The following is a 22,537-nucleotide window of genomic DNA, read 5'->3' on the forward strand; positions in this document are numbered from 1 at the left end:
AGTATTGCTGCTAGCGTGTAGTTTCTCTGTAGAGATTTGTAGCAGTCTGGCTTGTTCTGTTACCCTAGTAAGTGGTGTATTAGTCTTCTAGGGCCCGGTATAATATTTACATTACTGCCTTTTCATAGATAAGGCTGTTTGAGTCCTGAATAGTTACTGCTGTTATTGTATGGTATGGCAAGATTCTAGGGAATTTTTTTTGTTTTGTTTTTGCAGGGGTTTATTTCACAGAAAAATCAATATTCAGAAATAGCCGGTTAAGTAAGTTAGCCGGGATATTCAGTGCTGTGGTCATGCCGCTGATATACCTAGATAAATTTAAGCTTCCCTTGTACGTACCTGGATCAGTCCAGACAGTGGGTTATGTCCCCCTTCCGGCAGGTGGAGTCAGAGCAAAACTCAAAGGCTAGCCTCTTATAAGCTGGAGCGCCCTCTCTGTCCCTTCAGTATTTCTCTGACTCCAGCAGGTGAAAGGTAGTAGTGCCTTCGGTCCTCCATCTAGTTTACAAAAGGGAACTTTTCTTTTTTTCCTTCTTATTTCTCTTGAAGTATTTTTGTTGGATGGATCTGTTTATTAAAAAAAAAAAAAAGAAAGAACTTTATAACAAATTTTACTCTCAGCAAATTCTCAGGGATTCACTCCCTCAGCTCTAGGCTCCAACTTGCAAGCAGAGCTAGTGGTTCTTTTCTTTTCTTTCTGGGAGTAAGTGCTGTTCCTTTTTATTACTTTCAGGTGCAGCTTTTTCTTCTGGAGTGAGTTCAAGGGTTCAGGGGTGCACGCTGGTGGCCCTCCCCTGAGAGGTTGCCTCGGGGCAGTGTTTCCAGAGAAGCGTTATTCCTCTGATTTTTTTTCAAGCTCCTAAGCCTTCTTGTTGCTCTGCTAGCGGATGCCTGCTTCCCGCTCCAGTCAGCCTGCAGTCGGCGGCTCTGCCGAACAGCCATGCTGTGCCTGTCTCGTTGCTGCGCTTGTGGAGAGCCAGGTTTGCGGCTCTCCAGGGAGGATATTTGCGTGAGATGTCTCCCCGGCGGAGAGGGTTCCTCACGAGCAGCTGGGCGGCTTCATTCGTGCTCGCAGGCGCGTCTCGCAGCGAGGCCATTTTGGATTCCCTGCCGCCGGCAGCTCCCGCGCAGCCAGGCCCTGACTCAGACCTCGATTTCCCACCGGACCTCTCTCCAGTGTCCCCCGGAGCCACAGCCTCCTTCAACTCAGCCCGTGGGAACCCCACCCCCGGTGTTTGCTCCGTCGGGCCCTCCCCCTGGTCCTTTTTCCACTGATTTCATTTTATTGTTACACAGTGCATATTTGGCCAGCATAAGCCACCAGCTAAAGTAATTCGTTGGTCTAATCAGGATCCTAAAGTACCTCCTAAAGTAATTCGTTGGTCTGATCCAGGCTGTGGTCAGCTTTCTGGATCCCAGGATGACATGGGGATCTCCCAACCGGGGAGGTACGCTAGGAGCCAGTCAGCCCCCGGCCCCCTAGAGCAGGGGGACAGCAGCCAACTCCCAGGAGACGGGTAGTACCACCGGTATCCGCTCCGGATGATCCAGACATGGATGACCTTTCTTCTCCCGTGCAGGTGGAAGGAGGTGTCCCAAGGGTCCTGCGTCTCTTTCAAAAGTTCGAGTTGGACCCCCTGATTCCTCATGTCCTAGCCGAGCTGGACATAGATACCCCACCGGACCCTCCTGCTCCTGCATTATCCCGGAAGGGCGACCTGCTCCTTGCCGGTCTACGCCCTCGTTCTCGAACTTTCCCTTTCCATCCGATGCTACTGCAACTGTTGACTAGAGAATGTGATTTGCCGGAGTCTTCTCTCAAGGTGGGCAGAGCTATGGATAAGCTCTACCCTCTACCTGAAGGGTACCTGGAGCTCCTGAGGGTCCCTTAATTGGACACATCTGTGTCGGCGGTTACGAAACGCACCATGATTCCGGTTACTGGTGGAACGGCCCTAAGGATCTGTAGGACTGTAAGTTGGAAGTCTACCTCAAACGGATTTTTGAGGTGTCTGCTCTGGGAGTCCGGGCTGCCTTATGCAGCTCTCTCATGCAGCGAGCAGAGCTTCGTTGGCTACAGCAACTGCTCAGTGCCCAGGATTTGCCGCCCGAGGAAGCTCAGCAGGCTGAGCGCCTGGAAGCAGTCATGGCATATGGGGCGGATGCTCTTTACGATCTCCTCTGGGTCCTTGCCAGGTCCATGGTTTCAGTGGTCTCAGCCAGGCGGCTCCTTTGGCTTCTCAACTGGTCGGCGGATTCATCTTCCAAGGCACAATTGGGATCACTTCCTTTTAAAGGAAAATTGCTTTTCGGCGAGGACTTGGAACAGCTCATCAAGTCACTCGGGGAGAACAAAGTCCATAAGCTGCCTGAAGATCGGCCAAGGACCTTTTGGGCCTTCAGCTCTTCCAGATCTCGCTTCCGTGGGCAATGTCTGTTTCGTCAGACCAGGCCTCCAGCACAAAGGCCACCTTCCTCACGCTCTCAGTCCTGCTCTCATCCCTTTTGTGGCCGGAGAACAGTTCGAGACAATCTCCCCCACAGGGCTCCTGCCAAGCCTTCCCACTTGCTGCCTGTCTTTCTTCTACGAGGAGTGGGTCAAGATCACCTCAGATCAATGGGTCTTAAACATTCTACGAAACGGCTACGTTTTGGAGTTTGCTTGACCACTAAGTGACAGTTTCCTCTTCTCCCCCTGCGGAAGCCTTCAGAAGCAAGCCATGGTCCAACAGACGCTCGATTGCCTCTTGGCCCTCTGGGCCATCCTCCCGGTGCCACTGAGGGAACAAGGATTAGGCCATTATTCTGTCTACTTCGTGGTTCCCAAGAAAGAAGGCTCCTTTCGTCCCATCCTGGACCTCAAGCTGGTCAACAAGGCTTTCAAGGTGCCTCACTTTCGTATGGAGACCTTACGGTCAGTCGTGGTGGTGGTGCACCGTGGGGAGTTCCTGGCCTCCTTGGACCTGACATCCATGCTTCCTGCATTTCAAGGTCCTCGGCCAGCATTTCCAGCTCCAGGCCTTACCGTTCGGGTTGGCGACAGCTCCCCACACCTTCACCAAGATTATGGTAGTGGTGGCAGCTGCTATACGTTGGGATACCTGGACTGGCTCATTCGGGCGAAGTCAAAAGAACCATCGTCAAGCGGTGGAACAAGTCTTGCACCTTCTGCGTTCCCTCGGCTGGGTCGTAAATTTCCCCAAAAGCAACCTTACTCCTTCTCAGACCCTAGACTTCTTAGGAGCTCGCTTCGATACCAACGCCTGGAAAGTCTTCCTGCACCAGGATCGGACTCAGTCTCTTGTAATGCAGGTCCAGCGCTTCCGGAGCCTCCAACTTCCCACAGCATAGGATTACCTCCAAGTCCTAGGCACTATGGCTTCTACTATAGATTTAGTGCCGTGGACTTTTGCACATATGCGCCCTCTACAGAGGGCGTTACTCTCCCGCTGGAAGCCGGTATCTCAGGATTTTTAAGCCCTACTTCTGCTGTCCAACATAGCCAGCCGCAGCCTGGGCTGGTGGCTCAGCCTCGACCACTTGCTGAAGGGAGTGGATCTGGAGGTCCCACAGTGGGTGATCGTCACAACGGATGCAAGAGCAGTTGTTGGGGAGCAGTGTGCCAACAGCAGTCTGCTCAGGGACTTTGGACGTCACTCCAGGCCTCATGGCCAATCAGCCGGCTGGAGACCAGAGCGGTCCGTCTCGCCCTGCAGCGATTCCTCCCTTTGGTTCATCGTCAAGCGATGCGGATCCTCTCTGACAATGCAACCACGGTGGCATACATCAATCGCCAAGGAGGGATGAGGAGCCAACATGTCGTGCGGGAAGCAGACAAGCTGATGGCGTGGGCGGAGCTGCACCTTTCTCGCCTTGCCGCATCCCACATAGCCGGGGTCGACAACATTAAGGCGGACTTCCTAAGCTGACAACACATAGATCCAGGGGAGTGGGAGCGCTCTGAGGAAGCGGTGACGCTCCTCTTCAGCAGATGGGGAGCCCCACACCTGGACTTGATGGCGACGCTCTGGAACATGAAGGCTCCCCGCTTCTTCAGCCGCTGATGAGAACACAGCACATAGGGCGTGGATGCTCTCTTCCTTCCCTGGCCGCAAAATCTCCTCTATGTATTCCCGCCATGGCCCCTGGTGGGCAAGGTGCTGCGCAGAATAGAGCTTCATCAGGGGTCTATCATTCTGGTGGACCTGGAATGGCCTCAAAGACCATGGTTTGCAGACCTAGTCAACCTAGTGGTCCACGGTCCTCTCCGCCTCAGACACCTACCGAACCTGTGCCAAGGGCCAGTATTTTAGACCGGGCAGATCGCTTCTGTCTTGCGGCATGGCTTTTGAACGACGGAGATTGAGGAGACGTGGCTAACCAGAAGCAGTCATCTCCACGCTCCTCAAGGCGCGAAAAACGTCCACCTCCATTTCCTATGTCCGGATCTGGAAAGTGTTTGAGGCTTGGCGCGCTTCCATGGACATCTCTCTGCGCCGGACTTCCATTGCATATGTTTTGTCTTTCCTACAGCATGGCCTGGATGAGGGCTTGGCATACAATTCCCTGCGGATTCAGGTCGCAGCACTTGGGGCTCTGGTTCGTCATCAGGAGGTAGCTCCTCTTTCTGCTCATCCGGATATCGTCTGATTCTTGAAAGGAGTAAAGCATGTCAGGCCACCGATTCACCTCTGTCCTTCGGGTGCTCACTGGCCAGCCCTTTGAGCCCTTGTGGAGCGCATCCCTCAAGGAGCTCACCCTCAAGGCAGCCTTCCTTGTGTCCATTTGTGCTGCGTGCCGGATCTCGGAGTTGCAGGCTCTATCCTGCAGAGAACCTTATCTCCGTTTTACGGACTCAGGGGTGTCCCTGTCCACAGTGCCCTACTTCTTGCCTAAGCTGGTTTTGCCTTTTCATCTGAATCAGTCAGTGGAACTTCCTTCCTTTGCCGCCGAGGATCGGCTGGAACTTTGGAGACTGGATGTCAAGCGGGTTCTTATTCGTTTTCTGGAGGTCACCAATGAGTTTCGCTTATCGGAACACCTGTTTGTTCTCTGGAGCGGTCCCAGGTGCGGCCACCAGACATTCAAAACCACGATCACACGCTGGTTGAAGGATGCCATTGCCTCACCCTTGAAGGATGCCATTGCCGCCCTCCGAATGGCATCAAGGCTCATTCGCTCCGTGCTCAAGCAACCTCCTGGGCTGAGAGTCGATTTGTCTCGCCGCAGGAGATATGTAGAGCTGCTACATGGAAATCGTTGCATACCTTTGCACGGCACTATCGCTTGAATCTGAAACCTCCTGGGTTTGGGTTCTTTTGGCGACCAGGTCCTTCGAGCCGAGCTATCTGGGACCCACCCTACGTAGGGAAGCTTTGGTACATCCCACTGTCTGGACTGATCCGGGTATGTACAGGGAAAAAAAAATTATTCCTTGCCTGCTAATTTTCGTTCCTGTAGTACCACGGATCAGTCCAGACTCCCACCCTCAGAATCATGGGTTTGGGATAGTGGCTGTCCTTACCAGCATCTGTTTTCCTATCTGCTGTCTGCTGTTATTACTATTCTTACCGTTGGTTCACGTTGCAAGTTTTTTGCCTGTTCGCATGTTTCTTCCAAAATTTTGATGCGGTTCATATGTTGAGTATTTTATACCGATTTCCTTGATCCATCCAAACGTTTTTTCTCTTGCTTTGATATTCTTAATACTGAAGGGACAGAGAAGGCGCTCCAGCTTATAAGAGGCCAGCCTTTGAGTTTTGCTCTGACTCCACCTGCTGCAAGGGGACATAACCCACTGTCTGGACTGATCCATGGTACTACAGGAATGAAAATTAGCAGGTAAGGAATAATTTTCTTTTGGCCGGATAAGATAACCAGCTAACTTTATCCAGCTAAGTTAACCTGATCAGTAACTCCTCCCAGTTACTTCCCTAGAACACCTTTTTTTTTATCTGGCTAAATTCTAGACAAATAAGAGGCTGAATATACCAAAACTTGCCATTTAGATGGATAACTTTGTTTTTTCAATGTCTCCCTCTTTGTGTTTAGCTGTGGAGGGATTTTGTTTTGCTGAGGTGACACCAAAATTTGATTTGTATTGTAGTGGGAACTCTCCTAGTTCTGCTGTGCACCCATGCTTATGATTATTGCTGTTTTATTGTAGTTATTGTGTTCTCTTCCTTTCTGAAAAGAGGATTCCTGAAAGCATTATTCGCTTTATTACATGATAGATTGGATCTGATGTTTGTGTTCTTATTTGCTGTTTACATGATAATCTTCTTGTGTATTTGTAAATTGCAGTAAATATAAAATAGACTAAAATAAGTTTAAAACATTTTAAAGTTTCACGCGTGATGCATAACTGCTGTTGCAGACTACTTAGCATGCATCTGCAAGTGGATTTCTAGCAGTAGGAGTACAACTGGTAGGGTTCAGTCCTGTATACCTCTTGCTCACCATAAAAAAAAAAAAAAAATCAGGTCTGGCTTCCCCTCTATTACCACAAATTTGTCATCTACTGTACATGCACTTTAAATGTTAAATAGAGCCCTTCTATAAGCTATCAGTGGTGGTAAATATTATTGGGGAGTGAGCTAATCCTCAGGACTCCCATTATGATGCCCCACTAGTCTGACCTACTGTCAGCCACCTGCACCTGTACCTGAAGCTTAGATAAAAAGGAGCAGAACCAACCTTACACTATACCCCTAATGGCAACGTTTCATCTAATAAAACCTCCAGCCCACAGAACCAAAAGCTACCTATCCCCACCTCTACCTGCCTAATAGTTGTTAATAGACCTATCCTCCAGGCACTTGTTAAAACCTTCTTCAATGCAGCTATGCTATTAACTTTGATCATATGGCCTGGCAACAAATTTCACAGCTTAATTCTGCCCTGAGTGCAAAAAAAAAAATCCTCCACTTTGTTTTCAATCTACTATCAGCTGCTTTCGTGGAACACCCCTTACTCCTGCTACTACTTGAAAGGGTCTTTTTCTCACTTTCTGATTTTTACTTTTGCAGGATGATATGACAGACTCTCTACGGGACTTCACTAACCTGCCGGAGGCAGCACCACTGCTTACCATCCTGGACATGTCTGCACGAGCCAAGTACGTGATGGATGTGGAAGAAATCACACCTGCCGTCGTGGAGGCGTTTGTCAGCGATTTTCTAGCAGAAAAACTCAAACCAGAACCTATTTAAGAGGAGATAGGGTTGCATATTCTGCAGGAACAAACTTTATTTAAAATTAATTTGCTCTTTTTTTTTTTGTGTGTTTTTTTTTTTTTTTTTTAAAAGCAACTAACACATTCTAAATGCATTTTTGGCACAGAGTGCCTGGTTTTAAGCCTACTTCCTCCTCTTTTCCAAAGTTTTCACAGCTTGTTTAAAGGGCCCCTACCTCCAGAACGTACTCATGGCTGCTCTGACTGCAGCGAGAGCAGTAGGCTGCAGTATAGTTCTGTAGTGGTTGGACACTGTCCTCTGCCTAATCCATCACTGGTGCCATTTGGTGCTTGGAGGTCACATGCCCTTATCCAAGCGAAAGTTCACAGAGCTAAGCCGGCTGAAAATGCTATTCAGCACTACCGTGGCCACCATCTCCTCCTGGATTTGGAATTATGACTATTTGTAGGGGAATTTCAGCTGCTAAATTGTTCATAATGGAACTAATCCTCTGCTACAGCTTTTGGTTCTTGGGTTTTATTTATAGTGACATCACCAACGCTTTGACTTAGATTTAGCCAAACTGCACTCTGCAGAGGAGTGGCTGCACCAGTTTGTACCTTGCCTCTGCTCCCCCTATGCACACTTCCCCTTCACTGCTGTTTTCCCTGCCCTGAATAAAATATAAACATGAGCCTAGGCTTTTTCATGCTTTACCAGAGATTGCATTCACATATGATCTACTTATCAATGGGGAGGAAAAAAAAAAATCCCTCCCAGCATCTTGTCAACTGCTGAGATGCCCAGCGTGAAATGGTAAGAGGACAGTGCCTTCCTTCAAGAACATCTGCAGCTCAGCCCCTCTCTCGAAATTACTTTGTTGAGATGAGACAGGAAAATCGGTTCTTACCTGCTAATTTTCGTTCCTGTAATACATTAGATCATTCCAGACCAGTGGGTTGTGCATTCCTACCAGCAGATGGAAGCAGAGAACAAAAACTTTGGACACTGCTATATAAGCAAGAGTGCCACCTGCAGTCCCTCAGTATCGGCCTGTACCCAAGCTATTGAAACTAAACTTCAACTGAGGGCGACCGATCCCTCCCAACTAAGCAGAGGTCTAGGTCACCCGAAACCAATGAAACATTCACTGGTAAGCCTCGGGCCCTGCTGTTTAATAGCAAGCCAATCATTCCTTCAGAATACTAAAATTTCCACAGACTGTCTTTCGGAGTCAGAATGGGGTGGTCTCTGGAATGATCTGCTGTATTACAGGAACAAAAATTAGCAGATGAGAACCAATTTTCCTTTCCTGTACATACTTGGATCATTCCAGACCAGTGGGATGTACCCAAGCGACCTTATACTGGGCGGGCCTCCGAAAGACCCGCTCGCAGAACGCTCTTACCGAAGGATGCCGCCTCCTGCGCCCTGACATCCAAACAATAAAACTTGATGAAAGTATGAAGGGAAGACCAGGCAGCCGCCCTACAAATCTGCTGCGGAGAAAGAAGTTGACACTCTGCCCAGGAGGCTGCCTGTGCCCTTGGGGAGTGGGCCCTCAACCCCACAGGAGCCTGCTTTCCTTTAGAAATGTACGTGGAAGCGATAACTTCCTGAATCCATCTGGAAATGGTAGCTTTTGATGCTTTGTCTCCCTTCTTGCCCCCGGCAAATAAGACAAAAAGAGGTGGTCTGTTAGAAACATCCAGATAGCGGAGAAAGACACTCCGCACGTCCAACAAATGCAGCTCCCTCTCCCGGGAGGAATCACGGGACCAGTCCGGAAAAGCTGGTTCTACTGTCTGACATGGAAAGAAGAGACCACTTTGGGCACGAAGTAAGGAACTGTTCGCAAGGATACTCTGTCCCGGTAAATTCTCAGAAAAGGGTCTCTATGGGATAAGGCTTGCAGCTCCGAAATCCTCTGTGCCAAACAGCCACCAGGAACACCGTCTTCAGAGTCAAATCCTTCAATAACGCCCTCTTCAACGGTTCAAATGGTGCTTTGCATAGAGCATGGAGTACCAAATTTAAGCTCCACTCCGGGCATACTTTGCGCACTAGCGGACACAAAATGCTTCGCTCCTCTAAGAAACCTGATGATATCCGGATGCGTCATCAGTTTCTGACCCTGAGCAACATCTCTGAGGGCTCCCAAAGCAGCTACCTGAACTCGAAGCGAGTTAAAGGCTAAGCCTTTAACTAACCCCTGCTGCAGGAAATCCAAAATCTGGGACACCCCCACAGCCATGGGGCTCAGGTTCCTCTGCAAGCACCAATCTTCAAACACCTGCCAAACACCATCGAAGTAGCAGATCTCCTAGCCTGGAGAAGAGTGGAAATTACCAACTCTGAATACCCTTTCAGACGTAACATCTGCCTCTCAAAAGCCAAGCCGCGAGACAGAAGTGATCGACCCGATCCGAGAATATAGGCCCCTGATGCAGAAGTCGCGGAAGATGAACTAGAAGAAGAGGACCGTCCTCCGCCAGTTGTACCAGATTCGTGAACTAGGGACGCCTAGCCACTCTGGAGCCACGAGCTCCACGGACCTGCGATGCGACTCTCTCCGCCTCAGAACACGGCCTATGAGAGACTACAGGGGTAAGACATAGAGAAGAATTCCTGTGGCCCATGGACACACCAGAGCATCGAGTCCCACTGATCATGTTCTCTCCTTTGACTGAAAAACCAAACTGTTTTTCAAGTTGGCTCGAGTCGCCATCAGGTCCAGCTGCAGAGTGCCCCATCTAGCGCAAATGTGATTCCACGCCTCTAAGGACAACTCCCATGCTCTGGGGTCCAACCACTGTCGGCTGAGGAAGTCCACTTGCACGTTTTCCACTCCCGTGACATGCAACATGGCAATGCCTCCGAGATGAATCTCTGCCCAGGCAAACAAACGTCGCACTTCCAGTGCTACCACAGGGCTCCTGATTCCCCCTCTGCTTGTTGATATACGCCACTGTGGTCGTGATGTCGGACAAGACTCACACCATCTGCCCACTGACTAAGGAACACCTGAAGGGCCTGGCAAACCACCTAGGTTTCGAGTCTGTTGATGGACCAAGATTTCTTCAACATTCGCCACAGGCCTTGAGTGGTCTTGTCTTGACACACCGTTCCCCATCTGGAGAGACTGGCATCCATAGAGATGACCACCCAAGCTGGGGGGGAGGGGCCAACTCCCCCCCCCCCCCCTTTCTCCAGGTTACGACACAATAGCCACCAAGAGAGACTCGTCTGGGTTCCTGAAGAAGAGGCAACGTAATATGGAACTGCTCCGACACAGGGCACCACCTGGACAACAGCTCGTGCTGTAAAGGTCTCAAGTGTGCAAAAGCCCAAGGCACCAGTTCTAATGTGGATGCTATGGAGCCCAGGACTTGAAGATAATCCCAGGCTGTTGGCACTGTCAAGCAAAGAAGGCCTTTAAGCTGAGCCTGTAACTTTCGCACGCTGTCTGTCGCCAGGAAGACATTGCCCTTTTGCGTGTTGAATCGCACACCTAGGTACACCAGGCATTGAGTGGGCACCAACTGGCTCTTCTACAGATTGATGACCCAAACAAGAGACCGTAGGATGGTCATCACCCTCTGGAGAGATCTCTCACAGTCCTCCTGAGACTTCGCCCGGATGAGACAATCGTCCAAATATGGATGCACGAAGATACCTTCTTTCCGCAGAGCTGCTGCTACTACTACTATCACCTTGGTGAACATGCGAGGAGCCATGGCCAACCCAAAGGGAAGAGCCCAAAACTGGAAATGCTAACCCAGCACCTTGAACATCAGGAATCTTTGATGGTCCTGCCGGATCGGAATGTGCAGATAAGCTTCTGTTAGATCTAAGGACACAAGGAACTCCCCTTTGTGTACCACTGCAAGCACTGGTTGGAGCGTTTTCCAGATGGAACTTGGGAACTCGTAGGCACCGGTTCACCTTTTGCAGGTTGCGGATAGGACGAAAGGACCCTTCCTTCTTGGGAAACACAAAGTACACAGAGTACAGTGACTGGCCCTGCTCTGCAGGAGGGCCTGGACAAATGGCATTGGGATTGAGTAACCTCTGGACCATCGCTCACGTGGCCTCGCACCTGCCGCGAGAAATCACACGACACTCTACAAAGGTATTCTAAACTTGAAATGAAAGCTAGAGCGTAACCGTGCCAGACCCACCTGTCTGAGGTAATCTTCTCCCACTTCTCCCAGAAGCTGGATAATCTGCCTCCTATAGCTTCCACATGGGAGTGGGGCCCCTGGCCTCATTGGGGAGGCTTACCGCCTCCTGAGCCCTGACCTGTACCATCTCTGGGAGTCCAACAACCTTTACGAAAGGCCTACAGACGACCAGAGCCTTGCCTGGATGCAGGGAACTGAACAGGTTTACCAGAACGAAACTGAGGAGAATCCCTAAAACAAGCTTGTGAAGGAAAAACCTTCTTACTCGCCTTCCTATCTTGCAGCAACCTATTACCTTTAGTCTCCCCCAATAGCTTCACCAACTGGTCCAGATCCTCCCCAAACAAGAGTTTTCCCTTGAAGGGGAGATGACAGAGCTGCGCCTTAGAGGACAAGTCCACGAGTCGCCACAGAGGAAACCATACTACGCGCAGAGGTGCGAACCAAATCCGAGAGAGCATCAGCCACATAAGCCACTCCCACCTCAAGGTGGGCTGCTTGCAAGGGCAAAAAGTCACCTGCTACTACTGCCTCCACAACCTGGACCCAACACAAACAGGCACGCTGCATCAGGCTGAGACTTCAAACAAACGCTTCAGCTGAAGTTCCAGTTTGTGGTCCTGCATGTCTTTCAAAGCAGCCACCGGGCTTGTTGTCTTCTTGGTGACTGCCGAAACAGCCGCATCCACCCACGGCACTTTCAGAAGGTCCAAGGTCTCCAGAGTGAGAGGGTAAATTTTTGCCATCGCTTGGCCCACCTTCAAGCCGGAATCAGGAGAGTCCTAACACACACTCACCCCCCTCCCGTCACCAACTTCCTGATCTTCTTGGGCAGAGGAAAGGCAGTTGTCTGTCCTCGCAGACCATCGAGCACCGGATTGAATCCCCAACTCTTCTAAAACGTGGGGAATCAATGGGGGCAGCTCCTCCACCCTGAACAGCCGGACACCTTGAGGGTCATCCCCCTCTGGGAGTGGCAATTCATCCAAGGCCAGGTCATCCGTGTTGGGATCTCCCACGTCTGGGGAGTGATCAAATCCTGGGACAGTCCCCTGCATGTCTGGGGGGCCACCTTGCAGTGCCCCCAAAGCGTGCCTGACGGAGACCCAGGGGCCGCTGAGGATCCTGAGAAGAATGTTTGGATCCCCTGCTGGATGGGGCTGCCGACTGCTCCGTTATCCTTTTAATTCCGGATCTTTGATTGGTCAAAAAGGCCTGATGAAGAAGCAGCACAAATTCAGGAGAAATGTCCACAGGTTGCTCCCCCAGCCCCTGTGGGGGCTCTGGCTGTACAGCGTCGTCTGACCAGAGACATGCAAACCAGCTCCATAGGGGGAAGGGGAATCCCTCCCCGGCACCATGAGGTCAGAATCCTCGACTTCTGAGGTAGAGGCAGGAGGCCTGGCCGAACTGAGGCCTAGCCTGAGCGGCCCCCCTCTCCCGACCCGCAGATGACACAGAGAGAGAGCACGAATCCAACCTGCCCCGCCACATGCGTGGCAGGCAGCCATCTTGGATTTCAGCACCATGCGCCGAACTGCGGGAGAACTCTGACGAAAACGGCACCCACCGAAAAGGAGCTGCACTTGGCCACCCGCCAGTGGACCAAGGCATCGGGGCCCGCAACTGCCTGCCCCGAAAGCATCACTCACACCATGGGCCCCAAGAGTTGAGGGAGCCCCTTCCCTTCAGCAAGCGATCGCATCTGATGTTGCACCCGCCCAGAGCTGCCGACCCTCACGCCCCAGACACTGACCGGCTCTCCTCCTTGGGCTGTGGTCCCCACTGTCTCAGCTGGGCCCCGACTAAGATCAGAGGCCTACCTGAGGAACTTCTTAGGTTCTGATGAAATCAAATTATTTTTTTTTTTTAAATAAAAACTTTAGCCAACCTCAGCAGGACCAGAGGAAACCAGGAACAGCTTCGCAGGCCGAGGGAACCAGAAGCCTCTGGTTATCAGGCCCTCCGGCAGGGTGCACGCAAAACACAGTCAGGGGTATCTAACCTTCCCCCCCCCCCCCCCCCCCCCCCAAGACGCCTGGCTCCAGTGGAGGGATGGTGCGTAACACCTCAGGGAGCAAAATCTCAGCTCAGCTAATCTAAACTAACTACACTTTTTTTTTTTTTTTAAACTAAACCCTAGACTTCAGATTTGCATCTCTAAGATCTGCTGGAGTCAGAGAGATACTGAGGGACTGCAGGTGGCATTCTCTCTTATGTAGCAGTGTCCAAGGTTTTGTTTTCTCTGGTAGGGGGATACACAACTCACTGGTCTGGAATGATTTGAATATGTACAGGAATTTCAGGCTGCCTGCCTGTTCGCTGTGATTTAAGATGATAGCATCCCAAAATAATAGTAAAACTGTGGGAAGGCAGTTGTTTGTGAGATGGAGATGGGTGGTAGGAGGAGGGGTGAGAGACTGTGTCAAGGGAAATGAGAGGTAACCTTGTAATTCACTTGGAGTGTTGCTCACCTTTTGAATACTTAGTTTTTTTGGGGGGGACAATTACTGTCTTAAGCCTCACTGCTGCAGCGTGAGGTGGGTTAAGAGCCCAGGACTGGATTTGCAACTTATGGGCATATGGCATCAGCTGAGCAGTGGTACAGGTGCTGGGCATGTGCTCCTCTGTGCTTATTTTATATGAAATGCTAAGTCTGGCCTATTGATTGAAACAATATTAGAACTGAATTCTGAAAGGATGCATTTAGTGAAAAGCATCCCTAAGCAGAGGTTAGCAGTCACTGGCACATTTTATTACACAGAAAGCTATTTTTCAATTGTGACTAAGGTCTTTTTCTGGTACATTTCTGGAAAAACACAACAGCAAAAGGCCCCTATTGTGTTGGACAAAAAAAAAAAAAATCCCACTTTTTTTTTTGCTATTTTCTTGCTCATTTTGTATTTAAAATATTTCAGTAACAATAGTTAATGGTTCAGTTATTAAAAAAAAAAAAAAAAAGGCAATATCAACCAAGTTGGCTGCAAATAAAGGTTATTTGGGGGGTTTTTCCTCTCTTGGTGTTGGGTTCTTTGGACTGCACTACGTTTCTAAGTGCTGACACACCTTATTTATTTATTTATTTATTTTGAATTCTTATATACCGACATTCTTGTATAATATACAAATCATATTGGTTTACAATACAACAGAACAATCGCGGCAAAGGCGTTACATTAAAACATAGCGTCTAATAGAATATAATACAATAGAACATTCGCTACTAAGGCGTTACCTAAAACAGCAACAATAGAATATAAATATGCAAACATATGGACAAATACAAATGTAGCATAAAGGGGTCCTAAAGAACATAGGCACGATAAAACTTTAAAGCATTAATAGTAAACGTTCACATGATCCGTAAGTCTTAACTTTCATACCTAAGTAGAGTAGTTCGGGATACTTTGGCGTAGGTGACAACTGGTGTTAAGAGAGGGACAAGGGAAAGTGTAGAGAGAAAAAAGGGGGGGGATGAGAGGCAGAGCTGTTAGGACGAAAGGAGAGGACCAGGCTAAGATATATAATAAGGAGAGATCCTGGATCCCAATTATGACCTGTTATGTCCTTTAACCAGTGTCAGAATGGTTTGGGGGTTCCAGGAAGGCTTGTCTGAAAAGCCATGTTTTGAGGAGTTTCTTAAATGTTTGATGGCAAGGTTCTTGAAGGAGCTCCGGTGGCAGAGAGTTCCAAAGGGTAGGCCCTGCTGTCGAAATTGCACGTTTTCTTAGTGCGGATTTGACCGGTGGGGCGTATAATGTTCCTTTGTATGCGTTTCTGATTGGTCTGTCTGATGTATGCGGACGGAGTTGAGAGCTTAGTTTAAGATGGGCGATGCCATGAATGTCCTTGTGGATCATCATTAAGGCTTTAAAGGTGATCCTCTATTTTATGGGGAGCCAGTGAAGGAAATGAAGGATGGGCATGATATGGGCTCTCTTGTTTGAGTTAGTAAGTATCCTCGCCGCGGCATTCTGGACCATCTGTAGGGGTTTGATGGTTACACTGGGAGACCTAGCAGGAGGGAACTGCAGTAGTCTAACTTTGTGAGGATAATTGACTGGACTACTAGATGGAAGTCTCTAAAATGCAGGAGAGGTTTCAGATTTTTGAGAACTTGTAGTTTAAAAAAACATTCTTTAGTTGTGTTGAGGACGAATGATTTTAAGTTGAAGTGGTTACCGAACCCCTAGGTTCCTGACGGAAGGGGAATGGTTGATGAATGTTTTAGCGAATTGGGAGGCGCTTTGAGAGTTTAGGAGAACGTGGTTTTCGTCTGGCGAAATGATGAGGATCTCGGTCTTGTTTGTATTCAGGATAAGGTTAAGGCTGGTGAGCAGATTATTGATGGATTGTAGACAGCTGTTCCAGTGTGCCCAGGTTTTTTGTAAGGATTCAGTGATTGGTAGAAGAATCTGTACATCGTCAGCAAATATGTAATAAATTAGTTTGAGGTTGGAAAGTAATTGGCACAGTGGCAGCAGATAAATGTTAAAGAGTATGGGGGAGAGGGATGATCCTTGCGGGACTCCCAGGGTCGATTTGATTGGGTGTGATTCCTTGTTATTGATCCTGACCTTGTAGAATCTATTCTCAAGGAACGATTTGAACCAACTGTGTGCTTCTCCTTGAATACCGATATCAGATAAGCGCTCCAGTAGGATGGAGTGATTAACCTTATCGAAGGCGGCCGATAAGTCAAGAATTGCGAGAAGGTAAGGTTGTTTTCTTTCCAGCTTGAGAAGGATGGTGTCCGATAGTGAGGTTAATAAGGCTTCAGTATTTTGGGATTTTCTGAATCCGAACTGGAAGGAGGAGAGAATGTTGTTCTCCTCTAGGTATTCAGACAGTTGTTTATTAACAATTCTTTCCATGACTCTGGAGATCAAGGGTAAGTTTGCTATTGGACGGAAGTTCGCGGGGTCAGATATCTGAAGGTTAGGTTTTTTTAGTAAGGGTTTTAGAATGGCTAGTTTTAGTTGGTCTGGAACCCTTCCTTGTGTTAAGGAGCAATTAATGATGTTAGCTAACGATTTTGAAATGATGTTTGGGATGGAGAGAAGTAGATTTGAGGGTATTGCGTCCAGCGGGTGAGAAGCAGGTTTTAGCTTCTTGAGGATGATTTCAATTTCCAGTGATGATGGAGTCTCAAAGGATGTTAGTTTGACGTTCCAAATAGTTGTTGAAGTGCTGGAGGGGAGGGTTGTCGGTTGGGAAGTGGAGAGAGGCTTAAGGAGGTTAATTATCTTATTTTCAAAGAAGATGGCCAGCTCTGTGGCTTTATAGGATGCTTGCTCATCGGGAATGAGAGGGGGGCGAGGGTTTTGTGAGAGATGAGACAAAAGAGAATAAGGCTTTAGAGTCGAAGGAGAAGTTGTGGATTTTATTAGAGAAGTCTTTTTTGGCTTTGAGGATGGCATTCCTGTATGCGTTGAGGTGGGCTTTATAGTTGGAAAGGGTGGAGGAGGACGGGGTCTTGCGCCATCTGATCTTTTTACTATGCAATTCTTGCTTGAGGGCTTTAAGTTCCGGTGTGCACCAAGGATTCCTGTTACCCTGGGTGGGTGCATAGATTTGGTGATGGTTGGGCAGGATTGATCTGCGACCTCACTTATCTTGACCCATGAGTTGATAGCCAATGGAGCGTCTGTGAGGTCAAGTCGATTTAGCTCTTTTAAAAGCAGTTTGCTGAGTTGGTCTGTGGAGCAAGGTTTCCTGTATTGAATTGTAGTTTTATGGAAGACAGGCCGAGGATGATCTTTAATTTGAAGCTCAGATGAGATAATCTGATGGTCAGACCACGGGACTGAGACACAAGTTGGGTGAGTGGTGGATGTTAGACCATCGTTAAGGAAAATGAGGTCTAACGTGTGGCCTGCTTTATGCGTGGGACCTTTAACAATTTGTCTAAAGCCCAGATGGCTGAGTGTTGTAAGAAGGATTTCGCAATTGTGGGATAATGGGGATGTGCCCACGTGAAGATTAAAATCTCCCATCAGGATGGCTGGTTTATCCTTCTTGAAATGTTTGGCCATAAATTCGATCAATGGGGAGGGATCAGAGTCCAAGGTTCCTGGTGGTGAATAGACCAGAGCGATTTTGGAGATGTTCCGAGTTGAAGAGAGCTAATTCTAGGTTGCTTATTCTGGTGGATAATTGTAGGAAGAGCCCTAGCCCCTTTTTTGTGGCTAGCAATAGGCCGCCTCCTCTTTTTTTGAGTCTAGGGATTGAATGGATATCATATAGATGGTTGGGGAGATGGTTTAAAAGCACTGTGTCTGTTAGTTTCAGCCATGTTTCTGTAATAGCGCAAAGGTCAGGGTTGGCGTCTGTCAGGTGGTCGTTGAGAAGGTGAAATATTTTAGTGATGGACTGAGCGTTGAATAGGGTTAAAGTGAATAGAATGAAACCGAGCATGTGGGAGACTGGAGAGATCATAATTGGATCAGTCTTTGTTGTCTAATACCTAGTATCCTAGGTCTGTTAGTCTTGAGCTTGAGAGTGTAGGGAATAGTGGGTAAGGGGAGTAAGAGCATCTTGAAGGATGGATTACGTCCCTGCGCAATTTGGAAAATCAATATTCCAGGAGAGTGGTGTGAGCCAATTGCAAATAGTTGGAAGAATGGATGATTTAGGTAATAATTTGTAGTGTGGAACCCCCTGACCACTACTACTTTATTGCCTTGCTGCTGTAGGGTAAGACTGTTTTCTCAAGTGGGTGGACTATGGCAGGGAGGGGGAGGGGCCGTGGAAGCCTGGCGAGACCTCCTTTTGGTATAGCTTAGGCTGTGTATGGAAGCCAAGGGAAAGAGTTAACAATAACGATATGCAAGCGTGTAAGGATAGATGCTGTCGCGCTCGTTCTGCGCCTGCTACTTTTACTGGCAGAGGTAAATGTAGCTGAAGTGAATAAACGTAGCCTACCAGAGAGCGGTACGGTGTGCCTGTGGAAGGTACTGATGTGTAGAGCTGGTTTGAAGGTCGGGGTTGTTAGCTGGGGTAGCTGTGAGTCCCGTCTGTAAGCTTGATTGTCGGAAGAGAACGGAGGAAGAAGGAATCGAGGAAGAGAGGTCTGTCGAGATGAGGGACAGGGCCTGTCCTCAGGGGCTGCACGAAGGAGCGCGCCAAAGGGGCCGCGCGGCGCCTAGATGGGCTTTCAAATTTAAAGCCCTGCTGGTCCTCGGATGATTGGCTGCCTTGCAGCCATCGGGTGATAGGCTGGCTCTTGGGGGCGGGCTTTAGCGGCATGGATCGCTTGGGTAGGGAACAGGGCCTGGCTTTGCCTCGTGGTCGGCGGCAGTCCTGCCCGGGTGAGAGAGGGTAAACAGGCCTTACCGCGGTGGGACGCTGGCGCCGAATGCGCAGGCCTGATCGTCGTCCTCCGCTGTCTCCAGATGAAAGTAAGGCCGCTGCTTCAAGAGGTGAGTCGGCTGGAAAGGGAGCTTCACGGGCTGGTGCTTTAAATTTAAAGCCCCCCTGGTCCTCGGATGATTGTAAATAGCTTGATTGCAAGTTGAAGCCACCGAACCTATGGCTGAGCCAGGGTTTGGGTTCGAGATCATGTATGCAATCTTGGGAACTCCCTGGGAGTCAGGGATTTCAAGGATATCTCCCACTCTTCAGCTGCTGGCTGCCTGGGAGGGAGGGAGCACAGTAGCTCGTATTTGCTCTGCTCTCTCCTCTCCTGGTTCCTGCATGATAGCAGGAGAAGACTTGTACCTTACCAGGGTACAAGTCTTCTTGTGTGAGATAAAATGAAGTTATGCTGCTCCTCACCTCTGAGGCTCGTCCTCTCCCATGGTGGTGCTCTGACTTTACATTTCAAATATGGGCTGCTGGTAATGCCTTTGGCTTTTTTTTTTTTGACCTGTGCTGACTAGGACTCCCTCCCCTTGGTGCTCCCTCAGCATTCCCAGAAGGTTTGAACTTTTTGGTATCTCCTACCAGTCTGAATCTAAATAATTGGACTGCTCAGACAAAGCCACCACACTGTTACCTCTTAACAACGAATGAAAGAATAACAGCTGAAGTCTCTTCGCCAGAAGATTGGGGGTCCTGAAAAGAAAGACATTCATCTTGTTTTAAGTAGAAAATGGTAAAATACGAAGGAGACATTGCACTAAAATGCAGAGAAAAAGCTACAAAGGGGCAGGCAGATTGCTGCTTGACTCCATAAGCAGGGAAGGTCAATAACTCACTTAGGACCCTGAGCAAGCCTGGTTGCTTTCTCCCCTTTGTTTTTTTTTCTCCTCACTGCTAGGCTTTGTTGCCTGACGTATTCTGGTGGGTGGGGGGTGAGATTTCTTCCTTCTCAGTTGTGTCAGCCCCCTTGATAAATTGCCTTCCTGATCAGCAGTGAATCACAGGCTCTGGAATTACTTTTTTCTGGCACGCCACTGGAACACACAAACCTTTTTCTTCCTTTATTGTATTTACATATTTGGAGCTGGAACTGCAGTCTCAGACAGACCAGCTTCTTAAAACCATGGCAGTCACAAATTTAGTAACATTGTAGGTGATGGCAGAGAAAGACCATGCGGCTCTGGTGCACAGTGCTAAGAATGCATCCTGACTGCCACCTGCAAAAGCTTGCATGCTTGTAATATCTCAGACCTGATCCAAGTCTTTCTCTTCAGTTCACCACCATCCCAGGCAGATGCGCAAACTCCCATTCCAACCCCATCAACCTGCCCCTGTCATTCCACTCCCACCCAGCCTGATGCAGCTGCCCTACTGCTCTCTGACCACTGGTCTGTTTTCTCCCTTTTCCATCCTCTGCGAACAGTCAAGCCCCTTCGCCCCAGTCTCTGTCATCTGTTGCAGTTACCCTGGGTTTCCAGCTTAAGATGTGTGCTGCAATGACTTGTTTGCTTTTCAAAGGAGTCTTAACATTATAACCACTTAAAATTGCAACCTCCTCTTGCCATCTGAAATTTGTATAATGTATGGGTTTGATGGTCTTTGACTTGGTTTATAGAGTGGTTGTATGGCCTCAGCTTAGTTTACTTGAAATATTTTATCCCTATTAAATATCAAGCTCTCATGCCAAACACCATAAAACAGCCACAGTAGTAGTTTGCTTCTATACCCTCTTTATGTGGCAGGAATGTTAATAGCAATTGGAATTTGGATGTTTTAAATAAAGGACTCTAGTGTTTAGAAGGCGTTTATGGTAGAATTTACATCTGATCCACTGCTGTGCGTTACAGGGGGCTGCATGGTTGATTTGGAAGCGAAAAGAAAACCTAGGACCCAGCCTGCCACAATCAGATCCTCTGCAGGCAGGGGTAGAATTCTCTTGTAACACTGCACTTTGCCCACAGTGGCATATTTCCCAAAGCCTGCAGTGCATTTAGGGCTCCTAGGAAAATTGTGCAACTCCCCTCACTCTCATTCCATCACCCCACTACACTTTTGCTCGCGAGAGTACAGGCACTGTGCAGCCCAAAATTAGAAGCAGCTGCTGGAAGAGGCATGCAAATGTCTGATTAGGGATGGGAAGGCTTGAGAGCAGCATTCTGCCAGTGCGGATACCATGTACACATTATCTCTTTCAGAACTCAGTCATCGTGCTTTTATTCCCATCTGTTACTAAAGTGTATTTATTATAAAAAAAAAATTGTATACCATCTAAAGAATTTTTAGGTGGTTTATAATTAAAAAAAAATAATAATCATAAAAGATGAGATACTTTAGGTAATCAACTATACTATGAAACTGCATAGGCCAGCCCCCTCAATCATGAAATGTGATACTACTGTTATATTGTTTTAATGCAATTCTTCATTTACCACTTCACTACTAAAAGAAACCATGTAGGGCAGTGGTCCCCAACCCTGTCCTGGGGGCCCACCAGCCAGTCGGGTTTTCAGGATAGCCACATTGAATATGCATGACAGAAAATGTGCATGCACTGCCTCCATTACATGCAAATTTTCTCTCATGGTGGGCCCCCAGGACAGGTTTGGAGACCACTGATGTAGGGGAATAAAAACTCTGCAGCAACACCTCCCATAGGGGTTGATTTTAAAAGCAGTGCACGTGCATGCACACGGATGCACCGATTTTATATCATGCACGCGCATGTTATAAAACCCCGATGGCTGCGTGCACCAGATTTTAAAATCTGTGTGGGCAGCCTGCGACTCACGCAGGGGGAATTTTCCCAATTACGTGTGGTAATGCGATTGGCCTTTTTCCCAGTTCCTTACCTAACCTTCCTATCCCCCAACTTTTTATTTTGGTACTTACTGCTCCTCTGGAGCAGAAGTAATCTCTGCACACCGGCCAGCTGCCGGCACGTGCTTCCCCGGGACAGTGTCAAATGGCACTGTCCCAGCCTGCCCAGCCCTTCGGCGCGTACCGTGGTTTACACTTGTGGCCGGGCCCGTTGTAAAATGCACGCAGCCCATGCAAGGCCCATTTAAAATTTACTTTTGTGGCAAGATACAACACTGAACATGGACCCAACAGGTGCGCTCAGGATTACAGCACTGGGCCCTGCACTCAATCACTGCCAGTGAGTGACCTTTAGCAGACCTCACGGGATCAAGTAAAACCAAAAGGGTTTTACATAATCTGCTTTTTGAGGTCTGCATGTTTAAGAAGTGGATGCTCAAAGAGAAAAGCAGCTGGTGGAATGCTCTAGCAGCAATGTGCTGCCTCTCGCCCACAGCAGGCTCATATAATTAAGGCTAATTTTACCACACGGCAGTCCTTGCCTGGCTTCCTTCCGGTTGCATTTTAACAGCAACTAGTTTCTGCAGGGAGAGCATAGTACTGCCTGCTACCCTTCAGCTATAGTAGACCCCAGAAAATGCCAGGTTGAATATGAGCAATTCACCTCCTTGTCGTCTCCAGCCCCAGAAGCTCATGTCAAGAGAGGAAAGAACTCCCTCGCTTAACAAGTGGCAGACGTGCGGGTACAGAGAAGTTCTTCATTCCATTATTGCAAGCAGCACAGGATCAGTGAGAGCCTTACAGAAGAGGCTCAGCACTATAAAAGATCCCACTTGTATAAAAGGCAAACAGGAGCCACTGGCCAGCAGAACAATGGGGGGGGGGGGGAAAAAAAAAAGCACTGACTCAGGTCCTAGATGGGACAGTGGGGTTAGGAATAAGGTTCTGAGAATGTTGGGCCCGTGATGAGTGGCGTAGTCATAGGTGGCCAACTCTGGT

General features: G+C 48.6%; 1 protein-coding gene across 1 annotated transcript in view; it reads left to right on the plus strand.

Moving 5' to 3' along the window:
* The window catches only part of NXN (nucleoredoxin), a 114,364-nt gene extending 99,997 nt beyond the window's left edge, over positions 1-14,367 (plus strand). Inside the window, exon 8 of the mRNA XM_029611391.1 lies at positions 7,029-14,367. Coding sequence (XP_029467251.1) covers positions 7,029-7,211 — 183 coding nt within the window. The 3' untranslated portion in view covers positions 7,212-14,367. The remainder of the gene's footprint in view (positions 1-7,028) is intronic.
* Positions 14,368-22,537: the final 8,170 nt, after the last annotated feature.

Source organism: Rhinatrema bivittatum, chromosome 8 (assembly GCF_901001135.1).
Source record: "Rhinatrema bivittatum chromosome 8, aRhiBiv1.1, whole genome shotgun sequence".
In the NCBI taxonomy this organism is placed as follows: domain Eukaryota; kingdom Metazoa; phylum Chordata; class Amphibia; order Gymnophiona; family Rhinatrematidae; genus Rhinatrema; species Rhinatrema bivittatum.